This window comes from Nerophis ophidion, linkage group LG12, assembly GCF_033978795.1.
Source record: "Nerophis ophidion isolate RoL-2023_Sa linkage group LG12, RoL_Noph_v1.0, whole genome shotgun sequence".
In the NCBI taxonomy this organism is placed as follows: domain Eukaryota; kingdom Metazoa; phylum Chordata; class Actinopteri; order Syngnathiformes; family Syngnathidae; genus Nerophis; species Nerophis ophidion.
The window spans coordinates 54,294,340-54,308,982 of NC_084622.1; the positions used below are offsets into that span (position 1 = coordinate 54,294,340).

The 14,643-nt window shown below is 40.0% G+C and overlaps 1 protein-coding gene across 6 annotated transcripts in view; it reads right to left on the minus strand.

Annotated features, from left to right (window-relative positions):
- The window catches only part of osbpl5 (oxysterol binding protein-like 5), a 92,841-nt gene that overhangs the window by 5,129 nt on the left and 73,069 nt on the right, over positions 1 to 14,643 (minus strand). For all 6 annotated transcript variants that reach the window (XM_061917775.1, XM_061917774.1, XM_061917779.1 and 3 more), the window contains 14 exons: positions 14,321 to 14,405; positions 14,079 to 14,241; positions 9,712 to 9,925; positions 9,381 to 9,565; positions 9,217 to 9,298; positions 7,267 to 7,365; positions 7,025 to 7,121; positions 6,697 to 6,795; positions 6,490 to 6,587; positions 6,333 to 6,422; positions 3,792 to 3,928; positions 3,470 to 3,649; positions 3,236 to 3,368; positions 1,014 to 1,131 (listed from right to left, as the gene is read on the minus strand). In XM_061917775.1, coding sequence (XP_061773759.1) covers positions 1,014 to 1,131; positions 3,236 to 3,368; positions 3,470 to 3,649; positions 3,792 to 3,928; positions 6,333 to 6,422; positions 6,490 to 6,587; positions 6,697 to 6,795; positions 7,025 to 7,121; positions 7,267 to 7,365; positions 9,217 to 9,298; positions 9,381 to 9,565; positions 9,712 to 9,925; positions 14,079 to 14,241; positions 14,321 to 14,405 — 1,780 coding nt within the window. The remainder of the gene's footprint in view (positions 1 to 1,013; positions 1,132 to 3,235; positions 3,369 to 3,469; positions 3,650 to 3,791; positions 3,929 to 6,332; positions 6,423 to 6,489; positions 6,588 to 6,696; positions 6,796 to 7,024; positions 7,122 to 7,266; positions 7,366 to 9,216; positions 9,299 to 9,380; positions 9,566 to 9,711; positions 9,926 to 14,078; positions 14,242 to 14,320; positions 14,406 to 14,643) is intronic.

Genomic DNA, 14,643 nt, shown 5'->3' on the forward strand with positions numbered 1-14,643 from the left:
CATGGCAGCTTATAGAGTTAATACAGTAGTGGCTTTCCTTCTGAGAACCCCAAAACATTGTGAAACTGTAAATAAAAACTATTCCGGCCCTTATTTACAGAGCTTGTAGTTAGACATTTTTTAAGCTGGCTCAAATCATTTTTCCCTCGATGTTAACAGAAAGTATGAGGAAATGCTGCTACCTGCTCTTCTTCAGGTTAAGATAATAAGTCGACTGTTCGTCGAGATAGTTACACAAAGTTTGGCATTTTTGGCAAGGATGTTTTTTGTTTTTTCTGTCGTCTTCATATCCCTCCACCCCTGTCGTGTTGTTGATTTGTTTAAAAACATAACACGAAACGCGCCGAGCTCCTATTATGACCCAACGCCCCATATGTTGTTTAGCAGACGCAATTTCTGCAGTACCAGCAAACTGGTGCCAATTTTTTTTTTTTTTTAAGGAGAACAAGATTCAGGGAAAAAACAGGAGAGAGAAGATGCTGAAAAAGAAAGAGAAAAAAACGTGATTTCCAGCCAAAAACGGAAAGGTTGACAGGTATGCTTTATATGTACCGGTATTTTGCATTGTAGTCTGCATGCAAAAATGTAATTATTCTTTATATAAAAAAAAAAAGAGTTAATGGGGCCTGTAACATAATAATTGGATTTACATATTTTTAAGGTGAAAATTGATTCAGTTTATGTATGGTTGGGTCTTTGTTTAGCCCTTTGGAGTGGATTACAAACAAAAACTGAGGTGTGAACGCAATGCCAAACGCACCAAAGTATACTTAGATTTAAATTTGTTTGGTCAGGACCAAAGTACCAAACTACAATTGTGAACAAAGTCATGTGAAACATTTTGTTTGGGACTGATGTCCCAGACAACAATATTATGATATCTACAGGAGGTTTTCACTGACAATCACATACACCAAAGCCTAACTCTCTCAAACTTTCACCTTACCGTTGTTTTGCACCGATAAATCCAACATAACACATATCACATATCTTATTATTAGTTTGCTCCTTACCCTCGTTATCAGAAGACTCGTGTGTTGGTTCCGGAGTGGTGCTGCTGCTGCTTTCCGTGTTCTGACTGCAGCTCGATGGCTGGCTGCTGGCCTTCCTATACAATCTATTACCCTCAGTCTGGGAAGAGGAAGAAAAAAGTTTGTGGTCACTTTCAGTAAATGTTGCAAATAAATATATCATTTTGAGTACACTCACAAGCTGTATAATTACATTTAGGGACTTATTAATAACTAAGATCCAAACACCACGCCCTTAACTTAACAGCGTGTGCAAAGCTCTTCAATGGTGTGTACTATTCGTGGGCGTGTTGTGGTTGATCCACTAAGACTGCGTGTGTTAAGTGGTGCAGACTGCCTTTTTTAAATGAAGATTTTTCATGTACTAATCAAGGCATCACCACGCAGACCCACTCATTTACTGCACATTTAGCTAGCTGGCTGTATAAAATAGTCAGGAAGTATCATGGATACAAAGGATTCTGGGTATTTGTTGTGTTGCGTTTATGTTGTGTTACTGGGAGGATGTTCTCCCGAAATGTGTTTGTCATTCTTGTGTGGTGTGGCTTCACAGCGTGGCGCATATTACCAAGAGTGTTAAAATTGTTTATATCACAACCATTAGTGTACTCTGTGTCACCTAGTATGCCTTGCAGTCGTGTGCATATTACTGCAGAAGCCACACGACATGATGCTGGACTGACAAGCAGATCGTACATGTTGTAGAAGGCGACAAAGTCAATGGCTTCATAGCACGCCCTAATACTTATTGACTGGGTGACTGCCGGCAGTCATTCTAGAGAATATTAGCGTCTACCATTGTCTTCTTCGCTTTGTGACATGGATCTTAAATGGCTCTTTGAATGGCAAAGGATACCGATCCCAGAACCATGTTTATCAAATATTTCCGGATGGTTCAACCGCCACCCACCCGAATCTAATTAAAATCTATTTTTTCGTCACGTCACCTGCCCGACCGGCGGTTTATCCGCGGACTCCGGGGATGAGACCGCAAACCGCGCATCTCTAGTACACACTGATCCTGCAGCCGTTTATGCACGCCCTTCTGACATGTGCTGAATCAAACGCAAAATAGTGCTCGCAAAACGGTGATGACTATTGATGAACTACATTTTATTTGCATCTTTTCCCAGTATTGTGGGAGTTTTCATGATCTGCATATATTTTGCATATTAATGAAGACAGACAAAAAGAATTTCACGCCTTATTCTGATCACTTAACAGACAGAATCCACTTGGTACACCTTTAGCAGATCAGCTTTGCGTGTGCTATCAGGTTTGCACGTGTTTTAGTACGCACAAGCCTTGAGTACATCAGGGCCTTACTGCACTTAGATCAACATGCAGCCTTCACAAAGAAAACAATGCTCCACTTTACCGTTGTATGAGTGTTGTTCATTTAAAGGGGACCGATGATGAATTTTGTCTTTTCTGACTTATAAATGTTGTCACAATGTTGGATACTCGTGTTATAACAATGCCATAGCATTAAATCATATAAAGTTCATGCGTTTTGGCATGAGCTTGCACGCAGTTTTGGATGCCTATGTTCACAGATTTGCACTCTGGCTCTGTCATGAAGTCACAGCGAGGTGGACGTACATATTGGGACATAAGATTCAGGCCGTAAGATACAGTATTTTCATCTAATCAAGGCATACGAATAATAAAGGAGACACACAACATGCAGTGACATAAATGCTGGTAAAAGTAGCTTTTCAAAATTTGGGTCTGAATCGCTGAGTGTGTGCAGGTGTACCTATTGCTGTTACAGGGTAAATCCATATGTTTATTAAGTTTATTTTGACCGAATCTGGAAAAAAATAGCGACGACAACTTTGGGACATATATTAAAACAGTGTACATTTTCAAAAGATAGATGATTCTTTAGAAAAGGGTGGGGCGTGGTTTCATTTGCAATCTGGGAAAGCATTCACAAACAAATATTTTGCCGACAGACTTAAAAGACAGGTTATAGATGTGACTGTGAAGGAAAATGTACAATGACCAAAGCATATCCAATACATAATATTTAAACCAAAATTGTACAATCATCATAGTTCCTCTTTAACATGTTTGCCATTGTGATTGCAGTTTATAGTGATGTACAATTGCACCACTGAAATTATAGTTACCTATTGAGCAATAAATCTTGGTAGTTATAATTAAGATGTTCATGTGGGTAACTGGTCTGTGTGACTAACCTTGTGGCGACTTGCCCAACTCTTACTATAAGAAAGTCCATTGTGACGCCGTCTTTGTGTTTTTGTCTGCGTTTGGATCACACCGTCCCTCTCAAATTGAACCAGACAATGCTCAGGGTCCCACATCTGAGTGCTACACCAAACATGATGAGACTGGTCAGACAATGGCTCAGCTCTAGCCACGCATATGAACTGTAAAACATGTTTTATGAGATTTATAGTGTGTGGTCGTACTCTATGTACTTGTATGTCCACTCAGTGGTGTCTGGGTCCTGGTGGAAAAGCTGGGCGGTCCATGGTTTGTCTCCCCTTTCCTTTGCCTCTTTACGCTGAGCTTCCTCCAACACAAACTTCTCCTGTGTGGCCCGCAACTGATCCCGGTCCACGATGGCACTGGTCACATGCTGCCACAGTCTGGCAAGAACACAACATCAGAAAAATTAATGACTTAACCACTTTCTTTTGAACTAAATGGCCAAGTTCTACATCAATAGTATAAATAAAGAAATCCTTTTTATTTCATCCTTTATCGTCCCATTACAGGCATGTGTTTTACCTTTCAGACTCAAACTCTCCCTGCTGGTCGGAGTGGACCACCTTTCTCTTGAGGCGACGGATGCGGACATCGGGGCTGGGGTCCCACAATGTTGCCTGCTGTCCGGACCGCTTCTCATGAATGAACACCTCATTGTCCTGATTACAAAGGACAAATTAATTTTACTAACACAATAACTGTATTTGATCAGATTTACTTAAAAATATACATAGGGATTAGTACCAAAATTTGGCTCTGGTGCTGATTTGGCACTACTATTAGTTAAAATATAAACAATACTCATCCCTAACCTTTTACAAAACAAAGGCCAGAAGTGGAGTATCTTTTGTCTAGGGTTGTACATCTCTTTGTGATGGACTATTCAAATATGCATCTAGATAAGTGGGTTATGATATGATTCAAAAACAGTATATTTTAAAAAACAGAACGATTAAATAAGTTTTGATATAGTGTATGACCCATTCAATACGGTGTCTGAACAATTCGATTTTATGGCTAACATTAATTGATGGACATTCTTTTTTACAGCACAAAAAAACTAAAACCTTCCTTCCAGTGCATACGCTCCCCTTCCAGCTAAAATATAAAAAAAAACGACCAAAAAACCCAAACATTTTGTAAGAAAAAAATAGCGATGTACTGTAGTTATTGTCACACATATACCCATCCATCCATTTTTTATCGCTTATTCCCTATTGGGGTAACGGGGGGCGCTGGTGCCTATCTCAGCTACAATTGGGCGGAAGGCGGCGTACACCTTGGACAAGTCGCTACTTCATCGCAGGGCCAACACAGATAGACAGACAACATTCACACAATAGGGCCAATTTAGTGTCGCGAGGAGAACATGCAAACTCCACACAGAAAGATCCCGAGCCCGGGATTGAACCCAGGACTACTCAGGAACTTCATATTGTGAGGCAGACGCACTAACCCCTCCTCCACCGTGCTGCTCAAAATAAGAGGAACCAAGACCATCTTTCTGTCAGGGAATTAAACCCTGGTCTTCCGCGTGACAGGCGGAGATACTGTCCACTATACTAACGAGGACCGTCAACCAATACTGATACAAATCTGTCCACCCTCGTTTACATTGAAGAGCTCCAGCTTAGTGGAAAGCTATTAATTTTTTGTATCCTCCTGCAGTGTGGAGTGTAGCATGTTTAGCCATTTCTTGTCCTCTAGTCCAGTGGTTCTCAAATGGGGGTACGCATACCCTCGGAGGTACTTGAAGGTATGCCAAGGGGTACGTGAGATTTGTTAAAAATATTCTAAAAATAACAACTTTTCAGAAATCCTTTATGAATATATTATTGAATAATACTTACAGAAAATATGAATGTAAGTTCATAAACTGTGAAAAAAAATACAACAATGCAATATTCAGTGTTGACAGCTAGATTTTTTGTGGACATGTTGCATAAATATTGATGTTAAAGATTATTTTTTTTGTGAAGAAATCTTTATAATTTAGTTAATGAATCCAGATGAATCTCTATTACAATCCCCAAAAAGGGCACTTTAAGTTGATGATTACTTCTGTGTAGAAATCTTTATTTATAATTGAATCACTTGTTTATTTTTCAACAAGTTTTTAGTTATTTTTTACATCTTTTTTCGAAATAGTTCAAGAAAGACCACAACAAATGTGCTATATTTTGCACTGTTATACAATTTAATAAATAAGAAACGGATGACGTAGTGCTATATTTTACTTCTGTATCTCTTTATTTCAACTTAAAAATGCTTTGGTCTGATTAGGAGGTAGTTGAATAAAAAAATGTTCAAAGGGGGTAGGTACATCACTGAAAAAAGGTTGAGAACCACTGCTCTAGTCCTCCAGAGATAAATATACTTGTAGGAAACTTAGTTCATTTGCTGCCATGGAAGCGAAGATTAGTGATTTAGAAGCTCCACTGTGGAAGGACATTAGCTGCTTCCATTGCGGTGAGGATGTTTTTGTTCGTTTGTCGCTGTCAAACTTGAGGGGACACCATGTGTCATCAACATCCATCCACCCATTTTCTACCGCTTATTCCCTTTTGGGGTCGCGGGGGACGCCGGCGCCTATCTCAGCTACAATCGGGCGGAAGGTGGGGTACACCCTGGACAAGTTGCCATCTCATCGCAGGGCCAACACAGATAGACAGACAACATTCACACTCACATTCACAGACTAGGGCCAATTTAGTGTTGCCAATCAACCTATCCCCAGGTGCATGTCTTTGGAGGTGGGAGGAAGCCGGAGTACCCGGAGGGAACCCACGCATTCACGGGGAGAACCTGCAAACTCCACACAGAAAGATCCCGAGCCTGGATTTTAACCCAGGACTGCAGGACCTTCGTATTGTGAGGCAGACGCACTAACCCCTCTGCCACCGTGAAGCCCTGTGTCATCAACATGAATTACCACAATATGACGATTTTATTAAAATCTTTATCGTCAGCTAAATTCATATATCATATATATCCTGCAACCCTGCTGGACCATACAATATTTATCAAGGCAAATGACAGATATTCAAAAGTAAAAGTCCTTACCCAATGTCCATCAACTGTGGCAGCAAGCTCATCCGCCACAAAGATCTTTCCACTGATCTGATTCACAGAGCTTGAGCCTCCCAGGAAAGGCTGCAATAAACAACATCAAAATGTCAAACGTACTGAAAGAAAGGAACAGTAGATTTTGCTAATGTACCTTAAGTTTGAATTCCAGCTCTGTGTTGCACTTTGTTTTCTCACACTCTATGGTCACCTTCCCACCTAGCTCTAGCGTCATAGTGCCATAAACTATTCCTATAGAAGACACACGCGCAGCATAAGAATATCATCCCAGCACTGTGCAAAATAATTTTGCAGGAAATCTAGTTTATAATATTCCCGTACTTTAAGTGGCCGTGGTTACCTTTGCAGTGAGCATAGGGCATGGTGATGACATATTCCTCTTCTCTGCTCAGAAAAAGCAGTCTAGCTCTGCCATCCAAAATGGCAGAGAGAGAGTTGCCTACACCAGAGAGTAGAACATGACCCAGAATGAAACATTCACTATGACTATTTGCAGCAAAGACTACATTTCAGTGTTCACATGGGTACCTAATCTTCCTTTTATGACAATGAAACTAAAACTAGTCAAACACAAAAGTTGTGTTTCTGGCATACAGTATTTGTATGATTCGTCAATCTCTCTCATGCATCAAGACAAAACTGACAACCAAGTGTAGTATTCTGCCTACCGTAGAATTTGGACTTTGCCAGGATGCTTCCACTGATTGAAAACCCATCCTTCCTATTGCAGACATAAAAGGCAGAGATAGGTGGATGGTGGGACACCTGGAAGAAGAAAAGTAGAAACGTCAGACAAAAACTGAAACCAGGGTTTTAAAAATCCACCTGACACATTTTTACAGTTTGTTTCCCTAAATATTTGAGTCCTGCTCTGGAGATGTATGTGTTGCAGTCATGACTAAGGTTTTACCTGTTCAGCTATGTAGAAAGTACAGCTGTCATTTTCGGGATGAGGCCAGCAGCAGCGGAAAGTTTCTCCCAATATTGGGTTGTAAGGCTTCTTTAGACCCTGGACATTTTCAGAAAAGCAGTGTCACACAATCAAGTATTTATATATATATTTTAAAGGTGCAGCATACATCATTTCTTAGAATTAATTATGATAAAAAAATATGTTTTGAATAATTATTAGCATAAGCCGAAAGAAAACCCTTTAAATGTGTGTTCTACCGTTTACATTTTTACAGAGGCAGGCATAATATACACAATATTGTAAAATCCGGACTATGAGCCACTACTTTCTTCTTCCACTTTGAACTCTGCAGCGTATAAGACCGGATAATTTATGGAATTTTCTTCGCTAACAGCCATAATAAAAATAGTCTAGCATGAGCTATAATGTGTTTTATTGTTAGTGCTATGGCGTCATCTTTTGGACATGTTGGCTCACTGCAGGTGCTGAGGTGTCCTTCATTTAGTGCTGTCAAATAGGAAGTAGAGTGACATTTCGTTTCTAGCCACCCATAGCATTCCTTTCGTATGGATTTTTCATTCATTACTCCAAGCAACGTTTGTAAGTTTACAGTAAAACTAAAACTGTTTATACTTACTAAACTGTCCGATGCGTGATGTCTTTAGGAGTGTTTTCATGCATATTTGTATATGTTATCGTAATGTCATTAGCAAGATAATATGCCAACACATCTACGAGTGTCAGTGTTAGTATTATTAACTTACAATGGCATTCTTTTTGTATTTTTTTAGTGCCACAAATTCCTCAGTAAACTCACGAATACATCACTGTGGAGTTATTGAGTCTGTTTAGCTGATTGGAGAGCTAGATTCCGCAGCTAGTGGGTCCATGACGATTACTTCTGTTTTGTTTGATCTGACGCTTTACTGCCGTGTTACTGGCACTGTTTGGAAATAATTAAGTATGTAAACATTTACAGAATCTTTTTGTATAAATAGTTTTACAACGTATATACTGTATTTTTCGGAGTATAAGTTACTCCGGAGTATAAGTCGCACCAGCCGAAAATGCATAATAAAGAAGAAAAAACATATTAGTCGCACTGGACTATAAGTCGCATTTTTGGGGGAAATTTATTTGATAAAACCCAACACGAAAAATAGACATTTGAATGGCAATTTAAAATAAAGAATAGTGAACAACAAGCTGAACAAGTGTACGTTTTATGACGCATAAATAACCAACTGAGAAGGTGCCTGGTATGTTAACGTAACATATTATGGTAAGAGTCATTCAAATAAATAACATATAGAACATGCTATACGTTTACCAAACAATCTTTCACTCCTAATTGCTAAATCCGATGAAATCTTATACGCCTAGTCTCTTACGTGAATGAGCTAAATATCATTATTTGATATTTTACGGTAATGTGTTCATATTTTCACACATAAGTCACTCCTAAGTGTAAGTCGCACCTCTGGCCAAACTATGAAAAAAATGCAACTTATGGTATCTACGGCGTGTAGTCTCTTGCGGCTAATATATTGAAAAAAAAATGTTTCCCCTAAATTTTAATTAGTGGGGCCTATTTCCCGCTGCGTTCTATAGTCCAGAAAATTTGGTACATTAGAAATACATCATTTACAATTTGTTTCTTATTTAATAAAATATAAAACGCCCATAACTCTGATCTAAGGTTGTGATGTTTTCCTAAGCCAGTAAACACATGTCCATCCATTCATGTTCTACCGCTTTAAGGGTAATGGGGGGCTGGAGTCTATCCCAGCTGCACTCGGGCGGTAGGCAGGGTACAACCTGGACAAGTTGCCACCTCATCACAGGGCCAACACAGACAGACAGACAATCCATTCACACTCACATTCGCACAGTAGGGTCAATTTAGTGTCATTAATCATGCCTTTTGGAAGAAACACGGTTTTGTACCTTGGGCTTTTTGTAAAAACCAGACAAATACCATCTGAGCACTTGCTTCATTCGACCATATGCACTGTCCTCCAGTGTAGCTCTGTGGAATGTAGTAAAAAGACATGTGTTGAAGAAATACACAACACCAAAAATCAGTGCAAAGTAATAGTAGAGTTGCTGACTGTGAAAGCAGATCAGCATGATAGTAGTAGTCAGAGAGCTTATCCAAAAAGGAGCGAGGTTCCAGAATAAAGGTGGGCAGCACCACTTTTGAGAGGTCCATGCCTGGTCGTAGTTGCTTTAAAATACCCCAGATCAGACCCTTGTTCTCTTCTGAAACAGTCTCAACTTGTGATGCTTCCCCAGCCTAATGTGACACATGTAAACATACAATCAGCTGCCACGACATGTGTCATAAGTCACAGCTGCAAGAAGGTTTTTGCACTCACTGTAGAAGCACAACTGCAATTCAGACAACACATGATGGGGTACTACTCTGACAAATGATCTCACCTCAGCCATCTCTTCCGTACCCTGTTCCACATAAACTGTCCCTTTTGGCATGGGAGGCATTGCCTCCTCTGATTGGTCCACATCACTCTCCTCTGTTAACCTTCCTCCATTATCGTTTAGGGAGGCGTCCCAGTCATCGTGACCGTCGCGCTCCGATTTATCTGAAAATCTGTCATGGTCCATATGGTTGTCCAGCAGCACAGACTCGTTCAACCTTTAACAGGAGAGAAATCCACAAGAAGATGTAAGCTATATAAGCAGCAGCCGTTCTGTAATGCCGGGCGCCAAAGCAGGATTTACCCTGGGTTAAGAAAAATCAATGAATTACACAAATGTTTAAACCTCGGACAAAAAAGCCAAATATTGTTGTTTTTTTTTAGTAGTGTCACTGTAGCACTTTAATTGCCTTTCCTCTTAAAGTTGTACTTAAATAATTAAGGTACGATGTCATATTTATTAAAATGCTATGTTACAACAATACAATGAAGGTTGACGCAATGGTCTATACACTCCTAAAGAAGGGCAGGGTTGTCAGTGGCTATAAATGTACTCACTGTGTCGACACCCAGTCAACCCAAGTCAGCTTCCAATACAGGGACACAAATGCAAATACGTCAAAGAAAACAGTCTTCCACTGTAGCTCTAGTTAAACATGAAGAGACATTAAGCAATGATGTAATCACGATATTAAAGGGTGACATCAGGGTTCAAACAAAAAGGTAATTTGATTTTCAAAATACCCCAAAAAGACAGAACAGAGTAATTACATTTCAGAAGACCGTAAAATCACAAAATAATCAAATATTGAACTTTCTAGCAGCAGGCGCAATTGTCTCTTACCTTTAAACCAAAATCGAAACATTGACAATCTCTTTTTATCCAAAGGAAAATAACTTGTTACCGCAGTAAATCCATACAAAGAGGGTCAAGTCTCCCCCTAATTTGTAAATCAATAAGGAAAAAACTGTTTTGTTAACTGCCACACACTTAAACGTACTGTGTGTTGTATGGAAACCACTGAATATTCTCCAATGTGGATAGTTCACATTCTTCCACTGTCTTCCTGCTTCTGTCAATCATGTGATCCTATTTTTAGTTGTGATTGGCTGCAACAGGTAGAACTGATTTTATGCAGCTGCAGAGAAAGGCGTGGAGAAACTGGCTGGGGTGTTTACCGTACACAGGTGCTTTTCCAATACAATATGAAAAAGCACAATTTAATAATTCAAAGTGCTATCTACACCTCCACAGTATAATATAATATCTCATAGCAGGGAAGTCTTTTATCAACAACTGCTTTTTAAATCCAAAACAAGTCAACTACGTTTGCTAATGCAGTTGTTATGTCATCATCTTGTAAAGAGAACACACAGATCAATCACTGTTTCTATTCATTACAATTACACTCAGCTGGAAATATAATTCATGCATGCATGTACAGCACACAGACCTTTTAAATGATAAGATCATATCAAATATATCATACAAATCAACACAATCAACTGGAATGTTAGGTGGGTGTGCAATTTGTAACAATAGAAATAGTTTTGTGTTTATGTTACACATGGAGGAATTTGAGTGACGGTTCGGATGTTGACAGCTGCCGACCTATATATGTGTCTAAGGTGTGTGAACAATAAAAGTAAAACAATTCAGTGATCAAGTATAATGCTCAATCGTCCAGTTGTAGAGTTAAAAAAACGGGACTAATTGAAACACCATCCTTCCATCCATTTTCTACCGCTTATTCCCTTTTTGGGCTCGCGGGGGGCGCTGGCGCCTATCTCAGCTACAATCGGGCAGAAGGCGGTGTACACCCTGGACAAGTCGCAACCTCATTGCAGGGCCAACACAGATAGACAGACAAGCAAGGCGGGGTACACCCTGGACAAGTCGCCACCACATCGCAGGGCCAACACAGATAGACAGACAACATTCAGACTCACATTCACACACTAGGGCCAATTTAGTGTTGCCAATCAACCTATCCCCAGGTGCATGTCTTTGGAAGTGGGAGGAAACCGGAGTACCCGGAAGGAACCCACGCATTCACAGGGACAACATGCAAACTCCACACAGAAAGATCCCGAGCCTGGGATTGAACTCAGGACTGCAGGACCTTCGTATTGTGAGGCAGACGCACTAACGCCTCTGCCACCGTGAAGCCTAATTGAAACACATTTAAGGAAATTGTCTATTAATGCCACGTCGCAAAAGCGCCACGATGAAACAATGTCTGACGGTGGCTACGGACCTGTCAGCGGATTTTATCTTGTGTCAAAGCAACTTTATGAATTATTGTATTACTTCAAACGTTCACTCATATGAGTGGATTATCATTGGACGGTGGATTAATGGATCACTATGAGGGAGGTTGATGAAGCACGGTAGCGGCGGCCGTGAGTTATGTGGTGTTCACTTGAAGCTGTATAACTTATTTGCATGCGTGACTTTGATGGACGTTTGAGGATGAATTGATGTGTTACAAACATTTGTGTGGTGTTTCTTAGTTTTTGTAATTATTACAATCTGCTTTGTTATGTTAATGCAGCAGCAGGTGAACCAAATGTGACAGCGTGTCATAATAGATAGATAGATCGTACTTTATTTATTCCGTCAGGAGAGTTCCTTCAGGAAAATTAACATTTTCAGCACAATCCCATTCAAGATCAGACAAACATTACAGGGAGACAGAACAGGATCGCTGACGGCTCTGCCGGCTTCCAGCGCCCCTTACAAAAAAGATGAGATACAGGTAAACAAAGAGGGGGGGAATGGGAGAAAAAAATAGATTAAAATAAAAAAAATAAAATAAAAAAAAAATCGGTCTCAGCCTGGGCCCTGGAGAGGAGGTGCAGACTGAGGCCAAGGGAAAAAAAAAAACAACAACTCATAGCCATGGTACACATCCCTCTTCCATGTGTGTAAAAGGGAAACATCAAACATAAAAAAAAACAGAGGACATTAAAGACATTAAAGCAGCAGATACAACCAGACACTTCTACATACAGCTATGAATAGAAAGTAAAAGAATCATATCCACTGTGGTGGCCTCCGCGGTGTTCCACGCCATCGTCCGCTGGGGTGGAGGGAGCAATTACCAAGGTCGGTCGGATAAAAAAATATTAATAGCAGTACCATTAGTCCAAAATCTTCATGGTCCAGGAAGACCCAACCAATTAGGAACCGCTACTAAAAAATACCGGTACTCAGTATACATCTAGTGTTGATTCACTAAACATGCGTCTCGGCTCATATTACAAGCATGCCAGCATATGCATGAAAGAAAAAAAAGTAACGGTATTTTTCAAAGGCAGTGTAATACTTTTTTAAATTCATTAGTACCATGGTCCTTTGTTAGTACCAGTAAAACGAACAAACCAAATAGGTACTCAAATCTCAATGTAGGGCTAGGCTGTATATCGATATACTCGATATATCGCGGGTTTGTCTCTGTGCGATATAGAAAATGACTATCGTCCATGTTCTCACGCCGTTGCTTTTAGCTGCTGGCATTACACTACCGGCTCTCCTCGCTCTTTCTTGTCCCTCCTTCTCACAGACAGCAAGCGCACCTTCTTACATATGTCACATACGTATACGTCCTCGCGGAGCAGAGAGGTAGCAGCATGGGTAGCTTTAGCTGTGATGCTAGCGCAGCCGTGCTAGTGGTAATAAGAGAGAAAGAAGGTGCCAATCTGGTGAAAAATGAAGGAAGAATTAATTCCCAAGAAAACCAGCACAGGGTCCATTATCTGGCGGTGGTTTGGCTTCAAGTGGGAATATGTCGAACAGACAACTGTAATTTGTCAAGTGTGGGGCAAAACGGCGTTGCTATAAAACATAGCATTACTGCTAATATGTAGCATCATTTGAAAAGTCCCCCGAATGAAGAGTGTTTGAAACTGTGCATGTCAACATCTCCATTCGGTGCCACACCAACAAAATGCCGAGGCAAACATTTCCTGATCAACACCGTATGGAAAAAATTGTGTTTCTTTTAGTTGCGATTTCCTTCACTGCATCAAAGTTTAAAATGAGCATATATTAATGCAGTATGAACAAGAATGTTTTAATGTAGACACATAGAATCGTCATACTGCTGTGATTATATGTATCAAGTGCTAATTCAAGGCTAAGGCAAAATATCGAGATATATATCATGTATAGCGATATGGCCCAAAAAATTTTGCGATATTAAAAAAAGGCCATATCGCCCAGCCCTTTCTCAATGTACTCAATGGTACTTTAAAATCTGTGATGCACTGACACTGTAGTAAATAAAACAAGACGTGGCAAGGGAACACTAACAATAAACTGAGATGGTCTGTAGAGTATGCAGCTGTATGAGTGAGTGCAGTACTTACTGCAAAAGCTCGGACTCTGTGAGCGTGGTAGATTGCAAAAGATGTAAAAAGTGGGAAGACTCTGATGTTGTGCTGAAATCTCCATCCTTTCCTGATTTGGCTGTTAGCTTGTAGAGACTGGAGCAACTGAGAGCAATCTCCAGGGCATCCATCCAACATCGACCTACAGGGGCAACCAGATTAAAGGAAGAGTGCGTACAATAAACTGTATATACAAAAAAACAACTAACAGCTGTACTTACCATCAGACTCAGAAGCAGCTCTGAAAATCAGGTAGTTGCTTGGTAAAGGCTGAGTGATGGATCCAACATTCTCTCCTTTAGGGCCCTAATTATATAAACAATGATACTGTAAAATGACAAACATCTACACGAATATTGTAAAAAGCAAATACAATAATGACGGAGCACTAACATTTTTAAAATTCATGGTAAAGTATGGCTATGCGCCACCATTTTACACACATACTTAAGTAGACCAGGAAGTCTTGTTTGTATTTTACAGTGATGCATACATACAGTACCTTAAGCTTTACATGGACTCATAAACAGAAACAAAGAGCATC